The sequence below is a fragment of the Styela clava genome, chromosome 13, assembly GCF_964204865.1.
Source record: "Styela clava chromosome 13, kaStyClav1.hap1.2, whole genome shotgun sequence".
Lineage (NCBI taxonomy): Eukaryota > Metazoa > Chordata > Ascidiacea > Stolidobranchia > Styelidae > Styela > Styela clava.
The window spans coordinates 9,783,132-9,809,876 of NC_135262.1; the positions used below are offsets into that span (position 1 = coordinate 9,783,132).

The following is a 26,745-nucleotide window of genomic DNA, read 5'->3' on the forward strand; positions in this document are numbered from 1 at the left end:
GGTCTCAGATTCCGACAACCGTGAACCTCCCAATTTTGGTTTAGCCTTTAGAGTACCATCGCAGCTCTAAGCTAAGACAGACCCATGACCGCGGTTCTGGTGCTCACACACTAAAACATCTGTCTGATTTTTAAACAACAACCCACAGTTTTGTGCATTTATCGATACAATTTTTTGAAAATACATCACAAGTCGCAAACATTCAGTTCTTTAGATTTCGTGATTTTGGAAAAATTAAAAATTCTGAACAGAACATCTAGTCAAATACATACCAGCTATTACGATTTTAATATGATTTTTTGTGAGGATCAGGTAAATGTATAAACCGTCTTCTATTCTTGCATCAACTTTAATATTCTTTCTCCCTCGCTTTTTCCTGTCGAGAATGCTCCATCTACCGTGCTGTATCTATTTACACTCAACGCTTCTCCTGCAAAAAATACTCTTGGCGTTTCGTTAACGTATAAAGGTTCTCGTACTTTTTTCTGGTGGCTTGACATTTGTCCAATTGTCGGATAACTGTAAGTGCCAAGAAAATTTTTATCCCGTTGCCATTCGGTGGTTATGATATCATCAGGTCCTGATAGTTTTGGATTGTTCAGGAATCGTCGTAACAAATTTGTAACAGTCAATTTGAGTTGATATTCAGGTATATTACGTATACGATTTGAGGTCATTTTAGTAATCCAAAGCATAAGAAAATTTGTTTTGTAGCTTGTGATTTTATATACGCCACGACACCAATGATTTTTGATAGAAAACTCGTCTTCAGGTATTGTGTCAGTTAATTCATCGTACGAATCCCATAAAAGATACCTTTCAGAAAATTTTTCTGGGCCCCAGAATGGTTCTTCGTAAAAGAGAAACATTTTGTTGATTGCGCCAAAACCGATCTTCTTTAATGCGGCTTGTTTTTTCTCTGGCAAAGTTGGATCAAAGAGAGTTTTGTGATATTTTTTGAGACAGCCGACTGAAACCGTCACAAGTACCATATCAGCGTGAATTACTTCAGTCTTGTTAAATTGATTTACATACGTTATCGCGACTCTATTTTCGTTTTCCTTATTCCACTGTATACTTTGAACTTTGCTATTAAACTTGATTGCACTTTTCGGAATATTTTCACTCAATTTTGTTGGCAAACTCATGTATCCATCCAAAACTTTTACATCGTTGTCGCCATACTCTTCATATTGGTACCACGCTAGACAATTAACAATATTTGGATGTCCTCCGTCAGTGATCTCAAGTAATCCAAATTTGTTCATGAGAACTGGGTTGATCTCTTCTCTAGTGAGACCAAGTTTGCTGTAGTGTTTGAAAAACTTTTTTCTCCACATTTTTCTTGCCAAGTTTCCTAGTGGTAGATTGGCCACTTCCTCCTCACTTTTACCCACTGATTCAATGAGTCTTTCAATTTCTAGCCCGATATAGTCCACAAGTCCTATAAATACATTATAATAAAAATAAAAATCCAAAAAATAATATAATTAATTCGACAAGACATGTATATTGCCTTTCCGTTAATTTCAACATATTGGCGAAATACATGCGGCACATAAATAACAACATTGTTCTTTCTACAGGCTTGTTGGAAACTCTTCACTATTTTATATTTTAATTTAAAATTAGTTTATTCACATAATAAGAAGCTCTCACTCGATACATAGTCATCCTGTTAATTATTGTTCAATCTTCTTTTTATTCGCGAAATATTCTATTGGCGACAGAACTATGGCTCAAATTTAAGTTATGTATTGCTTATAATTAGGTTATGTATATGACAAAACACCAGTTAAAAGTTTTACCTGAAGAATTCCAAAATAAATCTGTTATAGCTGGAGTCAAAGGTCTTCCACTGTAGTACTGAAATTTGGAGTCTTTTGCCGGAGAGTAGCGACCCCAACTCTCTATTTCAAGATTTGTATCTTCATGTAGGTACTGTGACAAAAATGTCATAAACGATTAAAAACTGATATAGGTTGAAAAATCGCAAACTTTTCATAAATATACATTATACACTATGTATTTAGACGGATATGTCAGTAGATAGTAGTTGACACAAAACGCGGGGCAGTTTATGGCCATCAGGCCAGAGAAACAGTTGGGTGAAAATTGGAAATGGATTAGAAATAGCACCCATACATACAGAAAAGCGACCTCGACCCATTACGAGGAAAACGTGGAAAGGAGCGTAATCGAGAAAACTAGTACAGTCGTTGTTTTTCAATAATGCACTCAATGTGAATTAGGCTTGCACGTAATTGACAAAAATCAATTCCGTAATTACGGCCAAATCGATTACGTAATGACCCCGTAATTGCGATATTTTTTCACACATTTAAACCTATCATAACAACCAATTGAATCCACTTCATTTTCGATTGGGACATCGAGTTTGGGTTTTCATATTCCTGGCAGTACTACACGCCGGTGACAGATGTTAAGACAAGAGTGAATTCAAATTAATTTTATTCTGATTGTTATCTTTTGTGCTAGCTTTGATTTCCTTTATCACCTTCGCAAATTAACCGTCCCAATTTTATGCGATCAATTTTATCATTACCGACACTGGTATACGGATATTTATGAAACGATAGTTGACTTTTTTAAAATCGTATTCAAAAAAATGTCGGGTTTCCAATTTATCAATGCCATGACGAGCGTATTCTCTCGTTTGATTATACTTGCTCTTGCCTCGCGACGAAGACTTGTTATTGCACTATTTTTAACATTATTCGACTTTACTACCTAGTCAGCATTTTATAATAATTATTGATGCCGACTTATTGACGTTATTCCGATTACCATGCTTCATTTTACATTAAATCCTGTCGCGGCCTAAATGTTGTAACATTATTTGCAACAAATTCAGATCAAATATTAATTATTTGCGCATAATTTAAATACCGTACTTATATGATATGGCTTTTCCGAAAATACAAAGTTATATCGCAAAAAAAAGCCTATTGTGACATTTATTTTGCACGCATGAAAAAATTAACTTATTTTTCTAACTCAAGTCGACGATCCTATCGGCCAAGATTGACACAAATTTGGTCGAGTGTCGGTGGTTTTCAAGAATCAAAATAAGTTGACGCATTCGGTAAAGACAGTTAATCATATTTGGTCGAAATATTGCGAGGCATTGTGGAAAATATATTGAGCAAGGACAAGTCCGGACTGATATAAAACGATAAAACCGGTAACAGAACATCAAGGTTTTGTAATTGAAAACGGTTCTCGCACAGAATAAACACACTGGCTCATACTTGATATTTGATAGTAGTTAAATTGAGAATATTGAACTGTTAAAAACAAAACAAAAAACGATCGTCGAAATTCTTAAATCTCGTTGCCTTGGTTAAATATAATCCAATGATCAGGACATTTTCAATTAAATACTGCATAAAGATAGTTATACATTAAACATTTAGGCTACAATTTAGCTTTTTTTTTTTAATTTCAATCATTGTGGTGGAGAAATCCCACTATTTAAATACGGTAACTATAAAAATAGAATAGGATTCTGGATTTGATTTAAGTATTCTAAAACGGTGCTTCCCATCCGCTGGTCCGCGGACCGTCAACGGTCCGCAAAGGATTTTTACCGGATCGCGGGAAATCCCGTCATATTGTTGTTTCTCTGCCGTCTCAATCGCTTTACCGATGCCGAAAAGACGAAGTTGCGTTGGTTCATTACGCAATTTCTCTTCCGTCGTCATATTGCTGTTTGATAAGCGCGACATTAATTATCACGGTGACGTATTGGCAAGAGCGAGAAAAGTGAGAAAAACGGCTGCAAATACCGAAGCTTTAACTTCTTTTTAAACTTTCACTTTTTACAATCGACGGAATTGACTGCTTTGAAGAGAGCTCGTTTCAATCGCGAAAGCGCTCGACCAATAATTACGACTTTACGTAATTCGTAACTTCCCTTCCGTAACTCGAAATAATTCCGTAATTCCGTAAATCTGTAAATTACGTGCAAGCCTAATGTGAATTTAAACATTCGTTCTGGTACTCACCTCATAAACAGGATTTCCCTCCGCGCCATGAATCCACTGAGCTCCACGTTCATACATATGACCTTTAAACTCTGTTGTAAATATTCGTCCTCCAATACGGTCAGTTGCCTCGAGAATAGTAACATCCGATTGACCATTTTCGAATAACACTCGAGCAGCAGATAAACCACTCACACCTGCCCCGATGATCACAACTTTCTTGCAGTTACCATTTTGTGAAAGACTCAGTGTGAGCAAAAACAAAAACGTATAGGTGGTCGCTTTTCCGCTCATTGTGTATTTGAATAAACCTGGGAAGTGAATCAAAAATGCAAATTATATTAGCTATCTTTTAATCACAGTTGAAAACTTTAAGGTAAACCATCCAATTTACAGCATGTTGCCACACAAGCAGAGAGCTGAAAAGCAAGCTAAAACTTACATCCTAATGGTGTGAAAATCTGATGCAAAGCAACCACTAAAGATATATTTTAAATTTAGATACAAGAAAAGTGCAAAAACAAATTCAGATGCACAGTTTATAGCCAAACTACGATGCTCTAAAATTGACTATTATTTCATTAGTTTCATTTTAAATCATCATTTCTCGCCATGCGTTGTATCAGTGCGATTGTTTCTAAAATGCGTTGGAAAAGATTTTGTGAATTTACTCAATTGTTAACAAAAACCTAATATTCCCGAAATATTCCTTTAAAATTTTCACGTGTAAAAATGTTTTTGTCACATACTCGACAGCACAAAATTTAATATATTTTTACGTTTAGGATAAAATTGCATCTCTATAATAAACCAAGACTATATTTTCTCAACTCTTTGCAATACTATTCTGTTGGGTCAAACTTCACACACTGAGTCACACACTGAGAATGCTCGCAGAACCAAAATGCCCAAGCTTTAAAATTGTCCACATCATGATTATATATATTTTAAATGCCTACGTCCATGTTAATATTTGCTTGGGGCGTTCACAATTTTTTCTTGTAATATGTAGTACGTGGAGTATTGAACAATTATGACAACACGTACTTAATTTCGATAATTAAATTAGCAGTTCGGCTAAATGATATTATAAAAAGTGCGACGAGAATAATTCCTTGCCGAACGGCATATTTGAATTCCTAATTCTTTATTATAATTTTTGAATGAGGACGCAACATTAAATCAAATAGCTCTGTTGTACAGTCGTTTTATAACTGATTTTCCGATTTAAAGACCAAAATATATTACTTTACAGTATTATAATACAACTCTTTCTATTTTATTGTTCAGATCATTTGCAAAGTTTGATCATAAGAAACAGCTCATAATATTTCTCATCACGGATCCTATCCGACTCAGAACTTGATGATATTCGTGATTCTGTATATCTGTCTAACGCATATGCATGTACGATCTCTATTGTAGTTTAATCGTTCTTTCCTGTTGGCTACAATAGGAATTTCCCTCCAATTTAGTTAAGACATCAAAATCTACATCATTATCCGTGAAAATGAATAGAAATCAATTGGGTTTAAATGATACTATGCTGTGGGTTGTGAGAACAAGAATATAAAACCCTATTGGATCCGGAGGATAATGTTCCATTTACAACACAGTCGACATTAATATGATGGATGAGGTTGCTTTTTAATCGCACAATTCATCAATTTTCGAAGCAATTTGTGATAAACAAACACGCAGGTCCGACTCTTCGGCAAGTCTTGAAATCGTGTTGTTTTACAACGGAATTTATTTAAGTTTCGCTGCACAATCACCTTAAAAAACGGTGCTCCTGAAATTTGTGTACCAAGATGGTGTACACTGAAACGTAGTAGGTGTACCAGGTTAGGCCATTATTTCAGGTTCAAATATATACTACAGGAGTCACTTGGCTAATCCCCAAACTCTTAATAGAACTAAAATAAGGAAAGTTGGAATAAAATTATGGGCTAACCCTAACCTGGTACACATACTACGTCCGGTGTCCGCCATCTTGGTTCACATATTCCGGGAGCACCGTTTAAAGATAGACAATTTACCAGTAAATCGTTCCGGTACATCAAAAGTCATAACCGACCAGTCATGTCAAACAACTCAGAACGGCGGTTTTGTTGCTTATAAATTTGATAAGCCTACCCTAGAAGATAATTTATTGTATACAAATTAGAATAATTATCCTATTTTATACAACGATACGACTTGCAACTAAAAAGTGACGTATCAACTAAAGAGGTCAACTCAGTGCATAAAACAACTAGATCATCATTCACTGAAACCTTTATTGTTTTATTAGACTCTGACAATGACACCCATAAAAATAAGCTAGCCTCCAAAATCAAGTCAGTCTTTTTATGTAAAAAAATTCTTTTATATGTTTATATATGTTAAGGTGTGTATGTAACAATTCTTAATAGAAAATTCATATCTTGCATTATTATTAGTTGATTGTTTGAGATTCGGCCTATTTGTTAAATAGTTTGCTTGAATAACCTATGATCATGAACTGTTGACATACATTTGATTATAATAGTTTCCTCAGAATTCGACGTAGCAAAACAGTTGTATCATAAATCCTAACTGCAGAAATGCGGTATTATTGAACTTTCAGATTCTAGCATTTGATTGTTATTCATAAGCAGTTTCTATGTTTATTTCGACCAAAGGACCGATTGCCTTCCTCAAGTAGTGCAGATCTTTTATCAATTGCGGAAGTTGTTCGAGATCGCTGATGTTTTGATAAAGCAGTGTATGTGACCTTCAAGTGAAATGTTCGTACGCGAAACGAATTTATGTAATTTTAATTGCAGGTAGGAGTTGTATTGAAAATTGTAAAAAAGACTTCTTGCTTTTACACTTCCATGCATAATAGTTTTACTCTTGATTTACATATATATATATATATATATGAATTTCATTCAACTGCACACCACAGCTCAATGCATCAAATGAATCTCAAGAATGTTCATTCATAAAATGCGATATATTTATTCATATATATATATTAATATTTACAAAAACATTTTCTGGGAACATGGAACGAGACGAGACTCTCTAAAGTAGCTGTAACGACCAGTTTTAGCAAAGTCGCATGAACACCAATCCAAATATGACAGCAAACTCCGGGCAAATCTTATCTGCGATTTTTACATGTGAACACGCACCCACGGAGCAAATATCGGCCAGCATAAAAAGTAGATCCAACTTTCATTGACCTTTTGAGCCACAGTCGATATATTCACTCACACCAAGTAAAACACGAAGAAAGATGAGACAAGCCTTACAAAATTGAGATGCTTTAGAAATAGATGATCCGTCACAAGTCAGTCTTGTTGCGGTTTGAAGATATAGGTAATTTACCAGTAAATCGATCCGATACATCAAAAGTCACAACCGACCAACTACATCAAACAACTCAAGACGGCGGTGTTGTTGCCTAAAAATCAATACCAAAAAGTAACAATTTTTTGTGCTTACAATTACAGTAGAAACTCTACCTACAAAATCAATTAGTTCGGGAATCTTCTTCGCATGTAGAAAATAGTGGGATTTTACCTGTAAATGCCCAAATCCGTTCTGAGCCCACACAAAACTCGGACATAATATTAGTGTAAATTATAATAATGTTTGAAATTCGTAACAAATACATGTTTAAATTAGATCACTACATAATAAATAGAAAAGGTACACAAGGAAAGAAGAAAAAGCAGATAAATACCGATTAAAAACTACGAACGGTATGTTTGTTGGACACGGAAGTGGACATAACGATCGTTTCAATATTATTGGAGACGGGTAGTGGACATAACGATCGTTTTCATATTTTTGATAATCTTGTTGTTCTTCTTCTTTTTTGTGTTGTTCAGCAAAAATCGCTTTTCTCCTTAATTACTGGACCAACTGCTTTAAAATTGTTAGTGCTTGAAGATGAAGTTTTGCTCTAAAAGGCTATTACTTTTATTTATTTCTAAATACCATACGAAATTTATGAAATGTGGTATTTCATCAAACTTTTTGCTGTATTATTTTTATTCACGGGAACACGGATATTAGTCCGTGTGATGACTGGTTGTCCGTTTTGATTCTACAAATTCTTGCTAGGCCACTGGTTCTCAACTCAAATCAATTTTGAGAACGATCGGGCACGGAGAAGTTACAGCCTTTAAGTGGCCCGGAATAGGCAACCTGTCAATCAAGCCATCGACCAAGTCACGCTAAGTGATTTTGGCGTTTACAGGCAAGTAAATTCCGTCTCGGGGCGGGAAAGCGTTTGCACGAGTATTGGGAATTTTTCAAGTGGCTCAGAGGTGAGAAAGCGTGTGGAAAGCCACGCCCACTTTTTACCTGAACCTAAACAGTCGCTTTTCTCTTTCATTACTGGACCAATTGCTCTGAAATTTTCAGTGCTTTCTTTAGACGGCTATTACTTTCATTTACCTCAAACGTGTCCATATATTCTAGCATAGCTCTCTTGTTTACCTTTGGCGTTGGCCGACTGGGCTAAGCTGAACGAAGACGGAGGACAGTGGGAGGAAGCGGCAAAACTAAAGTTGACAGATGAGGAAGAATGCACGAAAATGAGAACAAACAAAAAAAATTCAAAATTTTCAATTTTTTTTTTATCCTATTTTCTTGTGTCTTAGCTGTTACACGCGCATCATCGTCTTCCTATTGAAGTTAGCTGGCAAACGCTGTCTTCGATTACGATAAAAAATGAAATAATTTTAAAATGTTTCAAATCAAAACTTGGACGGCGGCGCTAGGATATGTGTGCCATATTTGGTACCCAGAACATTTGGTAGGTAGAGTATCTGAAGGCGTCTCGCGGATTTACTCAGTTACTTGTAATAAAGCCCTCCTGTAGTAAAGGTTGCACACCCCTGGCCCAGAAGTTAATTTATTGTATACAAAGAAGAATAATTATCCCATTTTATACAACGATACGACTTGCGACTACAGAGTGGCGTATCACCTGAAAAAGGTCAATTTAGTGTGTAAAACAAGCTAGAAAACCATTCACTGGGAACCTTTTTTGGAAGCAGTTTCTATGATCCATGTCGTTTGCAACCTAATCTAAGTATATAAGCAAGCTCTCCAGCAACATAGATACCGCCGATTCATAAAGTTTAGCTGTGTGTTGTGAAAATCATCAAACCGATTTTTCGTTGAGTATTTCCAATATTCTTTCTCCTTCATTTTTTCCCGATGAAAAGGCTCCGTCAACAGTGCTATATCTTGATAGGCTCAAAGCTTCTCCGGCAAAAAATACCCTCGCTGTTCCGTTTACAAAAAGTGGTTGTGCGACTATTTCTTTGTCCTGTTCCTTTTGGCCAATTGCAGGATAACTGTATGAACCCAGAAAATTGTCATCCAAGTCCCATTCCGTAAAAATGATGTGATCAGGACTCGGTATATTTGGATCGTTTAGGAACCTCCGCAAGAAATTTGTAGTAGTTAATTTGAGATCTATTTCAGGAAGTTTACGAATTATACTTGATGTATATTTAGTTAGCCAAATCATAAGGAAATTTTCACCATAATTTGTAATTGTATGCACGTTACGACACCAATGATTTTCATCAAAAAACTCATCTTTGAGAATTTCATTTGTAAATTCTTCATGCGAATCCCATAAAATATATCTTTGAGCAAATTTTTCAGAATTCCAAAATGGATTATCATAAAATAAAAACATTTTATTTATCGTTCCGAAACCAATTCTTTGAATTGCTGTCTTCTTATTATCAGGTAATTCCGGTTCAAAAAGATTTCTGTGATATTTTTTCAAACATCCCATAGAAATTGTCACTAGGACGAAATCAGCGTTTATTATTTGAGTTTTATTACTCTTATTCAAATATTTTACTACAACTTTACTTCCATTTTCTATATCCCATTGTATATTTTCCACTCTACTGTTAAGTTGAATTGCACCATAGGGAATAGTTTTGCTCAATTTTATTGGTAAACTCTGATACCCATCTAGAACCTTGATGTCGTCACCATATTCAATAAATTCATTCCATAACAGACTATTCACCAAGTCAGGTTCGGCGCCATCTAAAACCTCCATGTTTGCAAACTTGTTCACAAGAATTGGCTCAGTCAGTGATTCATCTAAGCCAAGTTCGCTAACTTGGCGTAACTTTTGTCTCCATATGTTTCTTGTTAGGTCGCCAAGTGAAGTATTGACAAGTTCGTCAGCACTCCCGATTTCTAGCTTCTCGTCAATTAAATCCATTAGATCTGTAAATTAGTTGCAACGAAAATGCAATTTTTTGATCATGAAATAGTTTAATAGAAGAATATTGTTATTTGTATAATATGTCACTATAATTTGAGGAAATATTGGAAATACCAATCATATTAACTTAATTTATCATTTTACTAATTTGGCCTACATTGTATAACAAAATAGTGTTCCGTTTCTGTCAAATGTGTAGACAATAGACTTCTTACCCGAGGAATTCCACAAAAACTGTTTTATTGCTGGGGTCAAAGGTCTTCCACTGTAGTATTTATACTCTGGATATACAGCCCAACTGTCTACTTCCAGGTTTGTGTCCTCAGATAAATACTTTAAAATAGAATGTAAAGAAAGGTAAGGTAAAGATAATAAAACTCTACCTAATAATTTTATTATACTGAAATGCTATCAATAAGTCAGATATAATAGTTTGTAAGTAAATATATATACTTTTTTAATATTTACATATATTTCAATGTAACCTTAATAAGAATTCATTCATAAACACGATTTTATAATTATGCCTGACAGGTCTCTGGTGTACTTAAATGTGCAAAAACACTTTAACTTACATCGTAAACGACATTTCCATCATTTCCGTGTATCCACTGAGCGCCACGTTCAAACATATGACCTTGGAATTCTGTTGTAAATATTCGGCCTCCAATACGGTCAGTTGCCTCAAGAATTGTCACATCCGAAAGGCCGTTCTCAAATAACACTCGTGCGGCAGATAAACCACTGACCCCTGCTCCGATGATGACTACTTTCTTGCCATTGATAATTTGCAAAAGATACAGCCCAAGCAAAAACAAAAACACGCCTTTGACATTTGATGTCCTATACATTCTACGTTGTTATGAGACTAAACAAAACAAATTCAAGATCATCAGTGTTGTCCCGGTTTAGAATAGAAGGAATTCAAAACAAAAAATAGTAAATAAACTTATAATAAATTTCAAAAATTATTTAAATCTTTCTCGTGAATGTTTCTGTAAAAACTATTTAGCTTTCCTAAATAATTCCAAGTAAATAAAATCAATAAAAATAAGTAGTTTTCTAATTTAAACTGCAACAAACAAATAATCAAGTACCCATAGAACATGTGTAAGAACAATATACTGTAGCTTTATTCCTTAATTATGGAAGATAATCCCTAGCGTGAAGAAAAACAAATAAATCGCCCGTAAATTCTACTTGGCTATGGAGGCTTGTTCAAATTTACTTGGATATGGTAATATGATAGCAAATAGAATTAACTGTCTCCTTGCCTGCTGTTTATTTCAGATATATATGTACTAAGCATTCTCTATTGGCAATCTTCAGGCCATATTCATCGTGCTCTTAGTCTTGCTTAAATTATATTTGCTCTGCATTGTAAGTTTCGCAGTTGATCTGCACTCCAGAATTTACGACTTTTTAACAAGATTTCCATGCCTTCGACCAAATGACCAATCGCTCCTTTCCGACGGTTTTATTCCTTCCTCAAGTAATACAGATCTTGCCGGAAGTTGTTTGAGATCGCTGATGTTTTGATAAAGCAATCAATGTAATCTTTAGCCTTGCGTACCTGCGTACGCAAAACAAATTTATGTAATTATATTTTTAGGTATGAGTTATATTGAAAATTGTAAAAAATGCCTACTCTTCACACTTTCATGCATGATAGTTTTACTGTTGATTTACATATTATATTAATTTCATTCAACTGCACATCACAATGCTCAGCTCAATGCATCAATGAAATCTCAAGAATATTCATTTATAAAATGCGATACAATTGTGTATATATGTATATTTGGAAAAATATTTGCTGGGAACTACTACTTCTCAGAGTAGAGAAGTTACAGGGGAATATATATATTCAGTTTTAGATGATGAAAGTACATTCACATATAGAAAGAATATTCACACAAATATATTAAAAATTTCACTGCTTCCAATAAGCTAGGCTTGGTCGGCGCTTTCTTCAAGGAAATCGACACAAAATGTGTATTTTTATGTTCTATTTTAGTTGTTAATTTGATTGTACCAGGGTAAATGTTTCATCATTTATTTAGATTTATTCATAGCATATACAATTCAAATATAAGGCCTGCCTAATTTATAGTCGTAAGTGTTGAAAATTCCTCAATAAACTTTGCCAAGTATTCATGTATTATCTAAATAGCGAAATATAAATATTCTCAAACTATGAATGTTACGTGACTGCTCAAACTTCAGTATTCAACTTACAATTTCCTCCAAGTGCGATTCTTCGCTCTCGTGGAATCAGAAAAAAAAAATGTGCATTCTGATGCCAATGGCACCATTGCGAATACAATTGATCACACTACTCCTGGAGTGAGACGATAATTTTTGCATACTGCAGAAGTTATAGTAGGATCGCTCGTCAGTCAACCCACACGATAATCTGCAATTCATTTTAAACCTTGGCAGCGGCAAACTTGCTGATCTAAATCCTCTCAATTTTGTTAGACTTGTCTCGTGTTTTACTTGGTGCGAGTGAATATATTGCATGTGGCTCAAAAGGTAAATGAAAGTTGGATCCATATTTCATACTGGTCGATATTTGTCCCGTGAGTGCGCGTTAAAGTGTACCTGAATAATGATAAATTTAACCATTGATCGGCACCACTTTTTTTTCAAGTACACGAGAAAGTCCTGCCAGAGATCGTCCCATGACTCTCAATATAAAACCCCAAGCTAATCCAACAGTGTTGCTTTACGTCAGGACAAGAGTAAAGAGTTGTGTCGTAGGAATTCTTCATCTATGCTGTTGCACTTAGTGGATCTGTCCTATTCTATAGCAAGAAGAATGATGACTATTCTATGTCTTTAGGCACGTTTCACACGAATGCATTAATGTAACGTTCCATCTAACTCGGGCATAAATTGCAAAATGTTCGGCTGAATGATCATGAATAAATATAAGAAACAATGTAGAATCCAAAATGAGACCCTAAAAAACTCCAGAAAAAAATTGGGTATGTCTGGCCACTGGCTTTTGCAAAAGAATGTTACTTTTTGAGAATGCATCCCGCCTTAACAGTGAGAAGATATTTTTCGTTTCGCTATACCGCCGTAGCACATTCCCAAGAACACCATGTTGCAGAATACGATTTCAGCTGGCGCCGTCGATGAGGAATGAACTCGTTAATCTCAATATTACAAATTCGCACATTTTCCCCGTGGAATGGGACTTGCGGCCATTTGACTTGTTCACTGAAGATACGAGAAGAAATAAGAACCACCAACTTCAATGCAGAGAGTAATATACACACCTTGGACGATAGTTAGGAGTCGCTACTACTTATAATTTTATGTGGTCATCTCAAACTTTGTAATCTGCTAGCTCAACGGCAAAAACCCATATATATCTCTCCCTATTTTATGCTTTAATTCAATTCATGAAAACACCTTCTATGAAGTGTTAAAACCCTTTATTCCGTTACACCTGTCTTCCTCCGTTACGCTTGTCGGTCGATCTCCTGAGCAACACGGTGCTCAACTAATTCCCTTCCGTACCGTTGCGCAACTTTCCTGTTCGTATATTTGAGTATAACTCTGTTGTTAATTTACAATCTACATGATTGTTAATGTATCACTGCTGAAAATTTCTGATTTTTAAATCTTGTAATTCGCCCTTTCGGTATTTCATGAGAAGTTAGATAACTCCAAAAATAAGACATGAGATGGTATTTACTCCAAAATATCCGGATGGCCATATCCGGATCTATAAGCATTCGGTAGAGCTTGCGGCTAGATTGAATGTTAGAAAGATTGAATGTTCATTGATATTTCATATTAAAGGACGTAACTGCGAGTAAGGCCTACTTGACATCATTTTCATCCAGTCACTAATCCCTAAGGGATTTCCCAAACGATATGTCAACATCGGACTAAAATACAATGCTTTGCAGAAGAAACTATTAATGGCAACACTTAATATACTACCATTGCAGGAAACCTTTGGTGGAATTTGTAATTTTGCAAGGCCATTTAGGTCACTCTTCGGGTGTTTGATACAGGTTTATACACCAGAGCATTAACCTGTGCTGTGTATTAGAGGTTAGTGGTCTGGTGGTATGCAGGTTAGGGAAGTGTGGAACGTAGAACCGCCAAAAGGTGCGCAATTTTTGACGCTGTCACGGCACACAAATAAAGAAGACATAGATTTAAAATTACAAAGTAATTATATAGTCCAGTAATTAAGGAGAAAAGCGATTTTCCATAGTAATAAGAAGAAAAATAACGACAAGAACAAAATCAACAAAATAACAAAATGATCTATAGATACATTTCGTGTCCAAAAAACATCGTTATCGCGTCCTCAATACAATAAAGCAAGTTTTGATCAAAGAAAAGAGCTGGCTGCAAGATGTCGTTTCGCTATTTCATGTTTTAAAGCTATTCCGTCAATAAACATGCATACATATATCTGAGTGGCAAAATCTAAAATACGTTTTCGATTGCATCAACCTATTCATCATACTCGTTGATGTATATAATAATGCGTTCTAGATATTTAAAGCTTTGTGTGTTTAGTCAACACAAATATCGTGGATGGATTCAAGACTTTGATGAGTAATTTGTTTTTCCATTTTTCTATTGATCTTTAACCCTACATAGCCCAAGTAACTGCTGCATATCACGATTGCATTAGTAATTAAGTGACTGTTGTTTTCATGTCGAAACAACCAACGGGTTATTATTCCAATGCGATATAGCCTACTTATATATTCAACATGTATTAAAAGTATTTCGTCGGACTACAATTGCCTGTGCATGTACTTCACGGGTAAAGGTATACATATTTTAAAAATGAGACAACAATAAAAGTTCAATTATTTGGAAATATGGGAAGTTTGGATGTATTACCCGTGTTTCCATATCGTGATCGACAAATGGCATTCACCTCCAAATTAGTATTTACTTAAACAACATGCTACAGATTATTCATTTTCAGTCTATGAAATAAATTGGTTAACCACAATGTGGAACCGTAGTTCACTAATCTGCGATGTCTCCATTTGCTCCATATCGAACCCCTTGAGACCCCTTGATAATTGTGTGTGGAGTCGCTTTAAGTTGTAGCAAAAATAAATTTGCTGAAGCCGCCTGTGATAAAAGTAGTACATTGATGGATAAATAAACAAACATGACACAATCTAGCTGTCACTCAAGTTGCATTTTGCAATCGATGCAAGGAAAATCTCATCAATCGATTGTATCTTGAAATATGAGCACACCCTGGCCGGTACGAACAGCGTAATGTTTTAGCTTCACTGTGTTGTTTATTGCGATACATCTTTTGAAGTAATTATTCAGATTAATCGCTACAAAGTGTATCAAAACAGATTGTTTTTCACTTGAGATCAATTTGGACGAGAGGTAACAGCTTTTAACAGGGTAAGATTCTCTGCTGTCAAACGGGTTAGTCTGTACGCATGTGTGTGTGGATTTAATGGGGCGAAGAGGTATATTCAAACGTAAATTTACATGATAAATTGTTTATCAGTTGGTATTTTAACAGCCCGATATAATAAATTGCTTGTCCAACTCGGTTGAGATTAATAATACAATTAGCAGAATTTCATATTCTCATTTGCAACTGATAATGTCAACATTCGGGGTGAAATGCTTTGTCTTATTGGCACTTTATCATAGTTCGGTAATATCGGGTGAAAAATGTTTTCTACCACATGGTCAGCCAAACTTGGACTTCAAAAAGGTAAGTATATCTGATCCGTACAAAATTACAGAAAAATATATAATACTTATATCATATATATCGCGGTAGTTGTATCAGTACTAGTTACCGTGTTGAGCAATTGGAGCAATTCTTTATTCTTTACCGTAATAACAATTAGGATATGTTGGATTTTGACTTGAGAATATCTTAATATGATGGATCTGTCACATTCTGGTTTAGTGATAAAGTTACCAACATGTTTGAAATTATTACCCTGCATTAATTTTGATCATTAAGTTACCTCATCATGTTTTTTTTAAATCTTGTATATATACGAATACTTTAGAATAAGAAAGATATTTTGAATATATTTATTGTTGTAGATATCAGAAACATCTTGGTTCGTCGGTCTCCAGACACATGACGCGTTGGCTACCAAAGTTCAGTGCGTCAAACTTGATAACTTTACAACAACAATCACTGGATTCAAGTTCATTGCCGAAGAATATGGCGACGGGTGATAATCCAATTTTTAGACACGTCATACACCATCCTTTGAATAGTACAGATAAATCTAGACTTATCGATATTGATTTTGCTAGGAATTGATGTGATTAAATGTGTTGTGACAATTATTACATTGTTAAGATTGACATTTAGCTATAAGACGATTGATTTATACTAAACAAAAACTAGCCATAAAGAACATTATTTGTCTGACCGAACCAATTTACAGTGGTAATCTTTGATATATATTATTCTTTCTTTACATTTATTCAATGTATACGCAATGTATGACCTCGATATTTTGTTTTTAAAATACCTTCTATTCCGTCACGGTTGCAAATTTTTGATCTTCTAATTTTTTAATAGGCCCGTGGATGTGAAATATTCGGTGAATTTTGTTCGTCGTGGAGCGAATGGACTATACAGTTTTGATAAACAAAAAGACGGTGAGTATTTATAAAAATCATACACAAAGTCAGTTTAATTAGTTATTTATGTATTTTTGTTTTCAGAAATTTCGTTGATATCTTCTCATCGGCTCATATTTCAAAACGATTACACAAAAAAAGTTCACGACACAGGTGAGTTTTGTTCGGTATAAATAATAAATATATCGCTAACCACGGTGGTACAGTTTTTTTTTTTAAATCTCAATCATGATTGCCCAATAGGAGCTTGTGTAACGACTCCGTTTTAAGGATGTAAGAGCAAAAGCGTCAAAAACCAGAGAGCCTCTTATGAAGTGCAAGACAAGGAATCATGCATTTTGTACACCATAAATTTATATATTGTCCTACCAGTTCATATTACTATTTATCTGACGGTCAATTTTATCATAGATAATGATGAACTTACCGGGAACGGTGTTGTATTCTGGACTGATTACAAGAATTACTTTGCACTGATTGAATGCCGTAATAACGGTAAGGTTATTCGAAAAAATAATTCATATATAAATTAGCAAAAGTAATTTTTCCAGAAATTGCAGATTGTATTTCTGAATCCTGAAACGACACATTCATAAATGCAGCGCTACCGACTATCATCGGAGTTCTTTCAAATATTTTCCACTGCCTAAGTATCTTCGCTAACTGTAGTCAGCGGGGAATACCCTAGTTAGCCATGTGGTGGTTTGCGTGGATTTCAATATATTCTCCAGTGGGCGATGTTGCTTTCGACAACGACAGTTTCCCAAAAATGAATTTTCGGTTCTTTAAATCTTACTTAGATGTTAGAACTTGACTGCCTGATATCGAGCTTTAGTTTCCTGCAAATTCCCTTCCCTAGTAAAATTGTGCGTTCATATTTACCCTGTCATTTTGTATGGTATCGTCTTTATACTGATTGGAAAAAATAAAATTCACTGTGATCATGGTTACAATTTCAATAGTCCCAATAAACCTAATCGTTCTATTTTCACAAGCTTCGACACTTTTTTCTTTCATTAACTGAATTGAAAGTCTAATTATAACTTTAATCTTCCAGGTGGATGGATCATATGGGTTTATTTTCCAAGTATAACACCGTCTGTGACAAACCTTGTTGCCTTGTACAATAAATTACACGAAATTGGAGTGTCAACCACCTTTCACATTTCTCGTTGTTCGAAACATGTTGATTTAATAGATTTAGAAAACCATATATTTTAACTCATTTATTTATAAAAAAAAAAAAAGTGCGGCATCAAATTTTTGATGACTACATAAATCGTGTTAAAAAATAATCGCATTTATTCGGATCGAATGAATTGTAGTAACAAAAATGTAAATATATATCTGAAGAATATAGTTTTAAAATTATATTCACATTTTAAGTAATGAATAAAAAAAAAATCTGACGAAGTGCATTTGCCCATATCGCTTAATGCTGAATTTCCCACTAATAATTAAATCTTATTCGGGATTTCAAATTAACGTTAGTTTATCGAAAATGATAAAATGTTTATTTTCTTTCAATTTGAATCGTATTTATAAATTTTGCTGTTCATTAAAAAACCTACTATTATTCGAAGTCGACTTATTACTTGGAGAAGCAAAAATTTAATCCATGTCTCGGTGGTGCAGTTATTCGAGTCGAATTTGGAAACGAGCTTTAGGAATTTTCTGCGGACCAGACCGGAGCTAAAATAAATTAAGCCTAAACTATCTTTAGTGTCTTGCTCAGAATTAACCATTTTACTTCAAGATCTTTACTGCATCAAATTCGCTATATGATTGACTAGATCAGGGGGGGGGGCAACCTTTTTTGGCTCGCGTGCTAAAATCGACTAATTTTAACGATAAAATTCTCCCACGTGCCGACCAAACATAAAAACAATGCTTTGCTACTTTCAAAGCAAAAGTACTCAATATTAAACCTCCTAAACATGTACAGACAGATCAGTATTCGGGAAAATGTCAGTCCGACGAATAGATTTGATTACTTTTTTAGTTCTATATCAGTTAGACCTTTGCTGCAGAATTACCGTGACGCTGATAGAGATTTTACATTGGGTTTACATTTTGTAACTTTAAAAGAAATACACGAACTACTGGTTGTTAATTGAGAAAAAAGATTTACAAGCATATTGTGTAGATAAAAACATGGAGAGTTACACAGTTGCAAAGCTTTTAAGACACGACAAATTTACGAGAATGGCATCCCAATCACGCACTAGTTCGTTTTCTGCAATTCTCTCTTGTATCTCCTTCCCTAATCGCTAAGATTTCTTTCGAAATCAATTTATAACAGTAAGTTAGCGAGTAACTATAACCAACATGAGCTTAACAGCTTAAACAAGCAGGAATGAAGAAAAATGGTGGCACAGCCGGCTCATATAAGAATGTAGCCAAATGAATGCTGCGATCTTCTCGACAAAATTTCTCGAGAGCTCACTCATTTTTACGTCATAATAGGCCTATAGTTCTTTGTAGCCGTATGTCATGAAAGTACAAAAAGAGTTTAAATAAATAACGAACTGTTAAACGATAATGAATAAGCCAATATCTCGTACCATCAGATAATATAGAGTCTTGAAACTTTTTATCTGAAGGAGAATGATCTCGTCTTCGAGGCCTCGCTCGCTTGCCAAGTTTTGCTCGTGTGTCAAGTTTGGCACGCGTGCCAGGGGTTGCCCACCACTAGACTAGATGAATGACAAATTCAGAAAAGCAACAAAACATTTTCACAAGACTCTAGTAATAAAATTACATTTCATAAAGCTATCGTGATTGTTAAAAGGTGGATTTTCGTTTTTTACGCTTTTCCATTTTGAATCACAATTTACTGAGGATATCAGAATGAACTGGGTGCTCCTGAAAGAACGTTGTGATTTCCTCCGCCGTTTCACTTGGCGTGCATAGGTGCAAATGATGACGTCCTTCGAGGTTTACCATCTTAAACTGTAAATTTTAAAATATTTTTATCTCAGGCTGTGTTACAGGCATGCTGTTCTTAATTGCTTCGATGTCAAGAAAAATGCGCTGACTGAGCCACTTGACATTCAATCAATTAATGGAATATTTCTTTACAGGCTTGAAATAAAAACTAAAAAACTAAAAACTATTTATGCACTGCTCAGTTCACCGCACAAATTGATAGTTACATAAATATTCTTTCTTGCAAACCCTGAGCATTTATATGATTCTCAGAAGAAAATTTTGGACGACAAGCATTGGTTGCAAACACTTGCAGTGGTTTTTATGCTCCGAATGTGATTAGTCGCCTTGTCGGCGTGTCACTCATACACATTAGATATGAATATTACTATAAAATTCATCACAAATCATTAACAGACTCCAAACAGACGTATTGATTATCGTACCGATTTGAAGAATTTTTCAAATATGTCCAGAGATCTACTGAATTCTTTTGCGAGCATGTTTTTTACTCCAGCAATCACCCCATTATCAGCCCTGTAAAATTGTGCAGTTCTAATTTGACAAATAATTTTGAAATAAAATGAATGCTTATAACAAACAATGAAAACAACAAAAAATAAAAAAAACTTTAATTATCTTATATAGTTCCAGTTTTGTTGGTCTTCATAGGATGCTTCTAAACTGAGGAAAGTTTTCATACCAAAATGGACAAAGAATTTTGAAATGTTCTTTGGGGAAAATCAGTCATGAATAAGGCGATTATTAAACTAGGCGTAAAAAAGGTTCATGCTTCAGGGATGAACAAAATATTCTACTTACTCAATGAAAAGAACATCAGCTCTGACGTTTTCAACCAACTTTAATGATGTTTTCAAAGTTCGTTCGATTGGTAACATGGTATAATTTCTTACATCTCTTGTGAATATTCGCTTTCCTGGAAATTGTATACTTAATTGTTTAAATTTACAACAATAACATTATAAGAATATATAAATCTAAAATCCTTATACCATTTTCCAGTTCTTTCGTAGATCTTTCTAGTAAGATTTTGCCCGATTCATCATACAGATGACTGCTGGCACCTAGTAATCTGAACGAACATTATTAGGTTATTATAAACGTTAAATACCAACTAAGAGATGTTTCATATACTAACATTTTGGCAAAAAAATGTGGGACTTTGTACACGTTTGAACGCTATGTCTTGTTTTAATAAAGTCATGAACGCAAAGACGAATTATATTCATTCAAGCGCATGGGAAAATTGAAGTATACGTATATGAAATCAATCCCCAAAAAATTATCCAACAACTTTGGGGCTGCATATCAGCGATCAATCTTGGCCCCCTGTCTAAATTGATATAAACTAGGTATGCCACAATGTAAATATAATTTTTTCCAGACATAAAAGCTTCTTGGAGATTAATTAAAGTGGATCCTTGCCTATTTCGGAAGCGGATAAATATATTTCTTACGGAACTAATATTTTGCGATAAATGACCGAGATTAATATGAATTATTTGAGAAAATGTACAAAATAAAATATGGGGGAACTTTGTTTACTAAAAAGGAACAACGAAATATGTGTCTTTACAAATATGCAGTATTACAATGATCTTATATTCACCTAAGCGAATCTCACTATCTTATGAATAGGAACGTGATCTCAAGAAAACAGATAAAGAAAATAAATTTAACAAGTTCAATTTTATTGTTTACTTTGCTTTAGCTTCCTCGTAAGTGTATTGTTTTTCTTCGCGTGGTTCAGCATCATCGAGTTGCATGTTGTCCGTTATCCAACGCCGTAAACTATCGGCCAAGGTATCCTACATTTTTAAACAGAGATCAGGAAGAGCAGAAAAGAAACAATATCGAGTTGCTCATCACCTTATTCATGGTATTACATGAGAATATTTTGGATAGATTTTATATAAACATTGAATTATTATAATATATATTTATATCGTGAATCCTATTTTTCGTAGTCCTAACAAAATTTTGTCTCTATAAAAATCATTGTCTAAATTAATCGTTTGCATTGTGCATGAACAGTTAAAATAGAACATAGTTAAAACAGCAACCTACACTTTTTATTTTTAGCAATAATTTGAAAAAAAAAAGATTGGGTTATTAAATGTGCTTACTTCAAGTATTGTAAAGACTCCAAAGGTATCGATAACAACAACTCTTTTTACGATATCAGGATATATTGCAGAAAACTAAAAACAAAATTTTATTTCCGCTTGTCGAATTACGGATTTGTTTTAACAATAGGGATATGTAGGATTTTCAGATTTTTTTTTATAACAGTGTACATCTTGTGTAGCTGATCGAATAATCAAACCCATTCTCTATAGTCCCATAGCCTAATACGGCGGGGCCATCCATGTCGTGATTGGAACCAATTCTTTACTCCTATATAGCTATAACGTGCATTCAAAAAAGATCTATTGACATGATAACTTTATTTATCTCTCAATAGCCCTTACGCAAATAATATATATATTAGCCAAAAATATTCCACCAGTACCGACAGCATTTAACTATTTTAAATTAATAGAATATCTTACATGAAGAGCCATGTTTCCGCCTGTAAAAGAAAGGGAGATTTTATTATTAAAATCTTTGGGGAATACACAGAAAAAAGGGTATTTTTGAAATGAAAAGCGGCCCATGACAGTCTGATCTCATTCGGGATTTGGCATACTGAATTGGTCCATATTCATGAACTTGATATACAATGGGAAAGAGTTCTCTCCTAAGTCATTATTTTTCCCGAGATACCAACCTGCGACTCGCGCAGGGTAATTATTTAAATAAATATGCAATTAAAGGGATCTGGATGGCACTATTTAAAAGTAAGATTTGAATCAGTGGATGCTATGCGGATGTGACTTCGTTTCTCGGGGCGGAAGTGGCTGAACTGAACTTAACACATCACCTGATTAAAAGTATCTAGTCCAGTGTTTCCCAACCTTTTTGGCCGCGGACTATTTTCACACCAGGGAAAATATTTGCGGACTCAACGTGCGTTAACTGTAAAACCGAACTCTGTGTGAAGGAGCAATAAGCAATTTCTATCGAGTCTATGTTTTTTTTTTGCTTTGAAACAAATCCTCCGAAATGTTGTTACTGCGTATCCATTGAAATCTGATAGAACTCACCTAATGGTATTTCATATTCAAATTAATATATCCGCTCGGAAAATTTTGAATTGTTACATTTTTGTTATTTGTATTGGTGATTCGAATTTTACCAAATGGCCCACTGAAAAGATATGAAATTCATGCGATATTGGCGCACAATAAGATCATTTAAAAATGTAGCAATGATGTTACAGGAAACAAATATATAAAAAACCCAAATATAACACTTAATTTTAACGGAAGCGAAAAGTACGTGTAAACTCGTGTTTTTGTCAGAAATCTGCGAGTCCGTTGTGCAATCCAATCGTTTGATTCAGCGCGATTGACGTGATGTGTCCAATTCACATGTTACCAGGTATTCTAATAGTTTGCTGTTCGAATATTTTGCCCAGCCCTCAGTAATCGGTAATTATTGACTCGATTAATAATATGTGAATAAACTTGCCTTTTATGTTTTATGTAAATACTAACGTAAATCGTAACTTGGCTGGTACTTTAAGTCTGGTAAAAACGTTTTCGCCCCGCAATGAACTTCGCGATACTGAAAAGGTTAGTGACCTACATTAAATATACTACTACATAACTTTCCAATTTGGTCGTTGCGGATTCATACGAACGCTCTGCGGACTCATTTGAGACCGCGGACTCGGGTTGGGAAACACTGCTCTAGTCAGTAATCAGCGTGGAACGAAATTAGCATTTAAATTGAGTGCATTCTCATCATTCACTAGTCGCAAGAGAGTCACTCATCTCGTAAATTTAATTGAAATCAAATGAATTTTTTAATAACTAAATTACCACTATAATTACTAAAATTAAAATGAACACAAATTTATTAAAAGCTCACCCATGCTATGTCCTATCATCGATACCTCTTCGATATTGAAGTCTGCAACCAACAAAATTATTTATTCATTACCATGATATTCAGATTATTCAGATTTCAGATTGGTTTTGAACAAATTTATCTCGATATATATCATCATTTAGCATGACCTGTATACCAATAAAAGATTGTTGAAAGGTTGAGTGAGTAAAGTGGTATTCAGCGAGGATAAAATTAGCTTCTTGTACTAACGCAGAAACAACGAAGAATATTGAACTATTGAAATACCAAAGGATTTAATCACTTACAATTTAAAAGTCGTTTTATAGCAATGCATATGACAAGCTCTGTGTAATACATTCCTTTCGACAAGTGGGATGACAAACCATGTCCGGGAAAATCCATAGTGATGTAATAATAACCTGCAACATTAAAATGAATTACACTCCACACTTTTTCCACCTCCATATTGGATGAAAACTCGTAGAATTTTCAGAGTCTATATCCTGTCAAGGCAGCGTATGACCATCAGCTCAAAGTTTGAATTATTAACGTATTGTAGTTCGTGATATACGGATTGAAAACATTGCACTCGTGTACGCAGAAAAATTGATATTGCAGCAATGTTGTTTAGATCATGAACCTAACACGAAATACTTACTTTTAGGCAACAATGGAATAAGTTTATCAAAAGTATTGCAATTATCCAACCATCCGTGTAAACAAATAATCGGTGGATTCTTTTTATCTCCCCATGTTTTTCCTGCCACTAGTCCCCATGAAACAGGGAACGTGAATTCTTTCGTTAAACCTAGGAAAATAAATTTAAAAAAGAAATGTAATAAAATACCGCTCGTCTTCAGCAAAAATGGTAAGGAAATAGTCTGGACTAGAGAAGTTACAGTACGAGTTTCCATGGTCTTCATTTAGAATTTTAAAAAGACAAAATTTCGTTTTGTCCTTTCAGTTCAGCATGCATGAAACCATGAAACTTTTTTAAATTGAATTTATGCTGGATGTGTCCCAACGGAGTAACTAAGTTGCTGCACCACGATGTGATTTATACGGAAGTACCCAATCTCCGCATTTGTTGTGCACTAAGTGGTATGGCTCGATAAATTTCTAATTGCTGATCTATATTTAGTAGATTGTGATTATTTCGCCCGGAAATGATTTATTATGCACACTCGTCACTTGTCTATTTCCAATACAGTATTGTGACATAACAATATGAAAGTCACGGTTATGATTCAGTCGATTGCACAAACTTTGATTTGAACTAACTCATACAATTACAACAACTGAGTTAAATTATTTTGAATAATCTCGCTGACTTCACTTGAACAAAGTGACTTACTACGAAATACTTTTGTTTGACTGTTTCAAGTGAAAAATTTTGACTGTATTTACATTTTGGGAAAGATTATTGAGATCAAGTAATATACTGTACAAACCTCGTTCACTTGTCCCGACGTACTTTGTGCTGTTCGATGTCATTGCTTTGCGTCGACGAAGAGTACTAATATTAATCGATGTAGACTGCTAAACGTATGTAAGGAAATTGATTAAAAAACGTCATCAAACATGCATTGATTCATCAGTACTATTCAGTCATTGATCACGTGATCTGTCGCTTAGCTAGACTGATAATAAACTGAAAATGCCTTCGATATTTCTATATAAAATTACCGTAATTTAGCCTGAGTTTGGTGGAGCTGCAAATGTTTGCCTATTCAATCTATAGATTATTCACTGGGAGTAGAAACATATACACAATTTTAGATACAAACTATGCGATATTACGTCACTATTAAACAGAAAGTCTACGACGTATGGATCGCTTTCCTAAATTTTTGTTGTTGTCAAGGAAACAGCTTTTCTCCACAACAAATAAAGCAATCGAATATTGTTTTTTTGGCGCGCCGGAAGTATTCGTACCAAGATGACGCACAACCTGAAGAACCTAACCTGGTACACATACTATGTTCAGGTTGTGCCTCATCTTGGTATGAATACTTCGGGAGCACCATTTGTAGTATATACTTAACATGGTTAAAGCGCTAAAAGGCTATTGTTTTTGACTTAAAATTCCCTATGAGCACCGCTACAAAATTCGTTGGAACGCTTTTATTCGGCGCTTTTATTTAAAATAACAATTTAGTAATTATTCAGTTAGGGTTCGAGTCCGGGGTTACGAATGGTTTGAAATTTGAATTTTCATCGCAATCCGCATTTCTAGCTCTCACCTAGCCAAACTGGATAAATACTATTTTCCTTTATTTTGACCTTGGCCGGGGCTATGTACAAAAGATCCGAAACTAGTAATTTCCCGTTATTTCGATTTGAATATTTACTTATGTTCGAGTATGTTGCAACTTTCGAGTACTAGTTAACAAGTTAGTGCTCATACTGGCACTAAATGCGGGCTTTCATCGCGCTAATCAGTCCAACTTGGAGGACTCCTAATTCCAGTTTTCATATTATAAATGTATAGCTCACTGCTATAAGTATGACCACTGGTCAGTGGTCATGTACAGTTACGTTCAATACTACGCCATATATCCTATTTTATTCCGTAGATGGAACTTAATATAAACGCTTTCCTTTTCTAAATATTTCTGCGTCTGCCCATAAGGTCATTCCAATTTAAATCAAATCATAGTAGATAGAAATCGGTGTATTGCCAGAGGCGAACTTACTTCGCAAAGTTGCATTCCGCCTGGAGCGGGTAATGTCCACAAGCTTTGCAAAATCTTATTCGTCGCCGCATTCGTATATATAATTCCCCACTCTGTGTGAATTCATGCAACTAGCCGGCCTGATATTATTTGCTTATACTTCTATCTGTATCTAATCTGTGGTACATCTGTTTCCCTCGGCACAATCAGAACTTTAATATCAAAGCTAGAAAGAAGATTGAAACGGAAATTATTTCAATGGCAAAACGCATGGAAGTATCAT

At 34.7% G+C, this 26,745-nt stretch overlaps 3 protein-coding genes across 4 annotated transcripts; 1 reads left to right on the plus strand and 2 right to left on the minus strand.

Annotated features, from left to right (window-relative positions):
• Positions 1-143: 143 nt before the first annotated feature.
• Positions 144-11,114, minus strand: LOC120332393 (uncharacterized). The gene is made up of 7 exons (XM_039399632.2): positions 10,824-11,114; positions 10,464-10,581; positions 9,160-10,250; positions 6,681-6,762; positions 4,029-4,318; positions 1,809-1,941; positions 144-1,444 (listed from the first exon to the last, which is right to left on the minus strand). Exons 1-7 carry the CDS (start codon positions 11,097-11,099, stop codon positions 333-335), a joined length of 3,102 nt encoding a protein of 1,033 aa, XP_039255566.2. The 5' UTR covers positions 11,100-11,114; the 3' UTR covers positions 144-332.
• A 4,464-nt stretch (positions 11,115-15,578) lies between these two features.
• Positions 15,579-18,124, plus strand: LOC120332426 (uncharacterized). The gene is made up of 6 exons (XM_039399667.2): positions 15,579-15,985; positions 16,330-16,463; positions 16,820-16,899; positions 16,966-17,034; positions 17,293-17,376; positions 17,939-18,124. Exons 1-6 carry the CDS (start codon positions 15,872-15,874, stop codon positions 18,100-18,102), a joined length of 645 nt encoding a protein of 214 aa, XP_039255601.2. The 5' UTR covers positions 15,579-15,871; the 3' UTR covers positions 18,103-18,124.
• A 1,418-nt stretch (positions 18,125-19,542) lies between these two features.
• Positions 19,543-26,513, minus strand: LOC120332424 (serine hydrolase-like protein). 2 transcript variants are annotated; one of them, XM_039399663.2, is made up of 12 exons: positions 26,484-26,513; positions 25,239-25,326; positions 24,446-24,595; positions 24,093-24,206; positions 23,806-23,847; positions 22,383-22,402; positions 21,957-22,031; positions 21,532-21,638; positions 20,823-20,902; positions 20,632-20,746; positions 20,256-20,346; positions 19,543-19,833 (listed from the first exon to the last, which is right to left on the minus strand). In XM_039399663.2, the coding sequence occupies exons 1-12, from the start codon at positions 26,496-26,498 to the stop codon at positions 19,708-19,710; spliced, it is 1,023 nt and encodes a 340-aa protein (XP_039255597.2). In that variant the 5' UTR covers positions 26,499-26,513; the 3' UTR covers positions 19,543-19,707. The 2 variants fall into 2 exon arrangements, with proteins under 2 accessions (XP_039255597.2, XP_039255599.2); XM_039399665.2 differs by lacking the exon at positions 24,093-24,206.
• Between the last annotated feature and the right edge of the window lie 232 nt (positions 26,514-26,745).

What these genes read in the sequence shown, in the direction of transcription:
- LOC120332426 (XM_039399667.2), top strand. Translation starts at nt 15,872, where the DNA reads ATGTCAACATTCGGGGTGAAATGCTTTGTCTTATTGGCACTTTATCAT. An exon ending in CAAACTTGGACTTCAAAAAG is followed by an intron (nt 15,986 to 16,329) that starts GTAAGTATATCT and finishes TTATTGTTGTAG; the next exon opens with ATATCAGAAACATCTTGGTT. An exon ending in GATTGAATGCCGTAATAACG is followed by an intron (nt 17,377 to 17,938) that starts GTAAGGTTATTC and finishes TTAATCTTCCAG; the next exon opens with GTGGATGGATCATATGGGTT.
- LOC120332393 (XM_039399632.2), bottom strand. Translation starts at nt 11,099, where the DNA reads ATGTATAGGACATCAAATGTCAAAGGCGTGTTTTTGTTTTTGCTTGGG. An exon ending in ATGGAAATGTCGTTTACGAT is followed by an intron (nt 10,582 to 10,823) that starts GTAAGTTAAAGT and finishes TCTATTTTAAAG; the next exon opens with TATTTATCTGAGGACACAAA. An exon ending in AGGGAAATCCTGTTTATGAG is followed by an intron (nt 1,942 to 4,028) that starts GTGAGTACCAGA and finishes TTTTTGTCACAG; the next exon opens with TACCTACATGAAGATACAAA.
- LOC120332424 (XM_039399663.2), bottom strand. An exon ending in GCTGATGTTCTTTTCATTGA is followed by an intron (nt 20,347 to 20,631) that starts GTAAGTAGAATA and finishes ACAATTTTACAG; the next exon opens with GGCTGATAATGGGGTGATTG. An exon ending in TTGAAAAATTCTTCAAATCG is followed by an intron (nt 19,834 to 20,255) that starts GTACGATAATCA and finishes TAAAATTTACAG; the next exon opens with TTTAAGATGGTAAACCTCGA.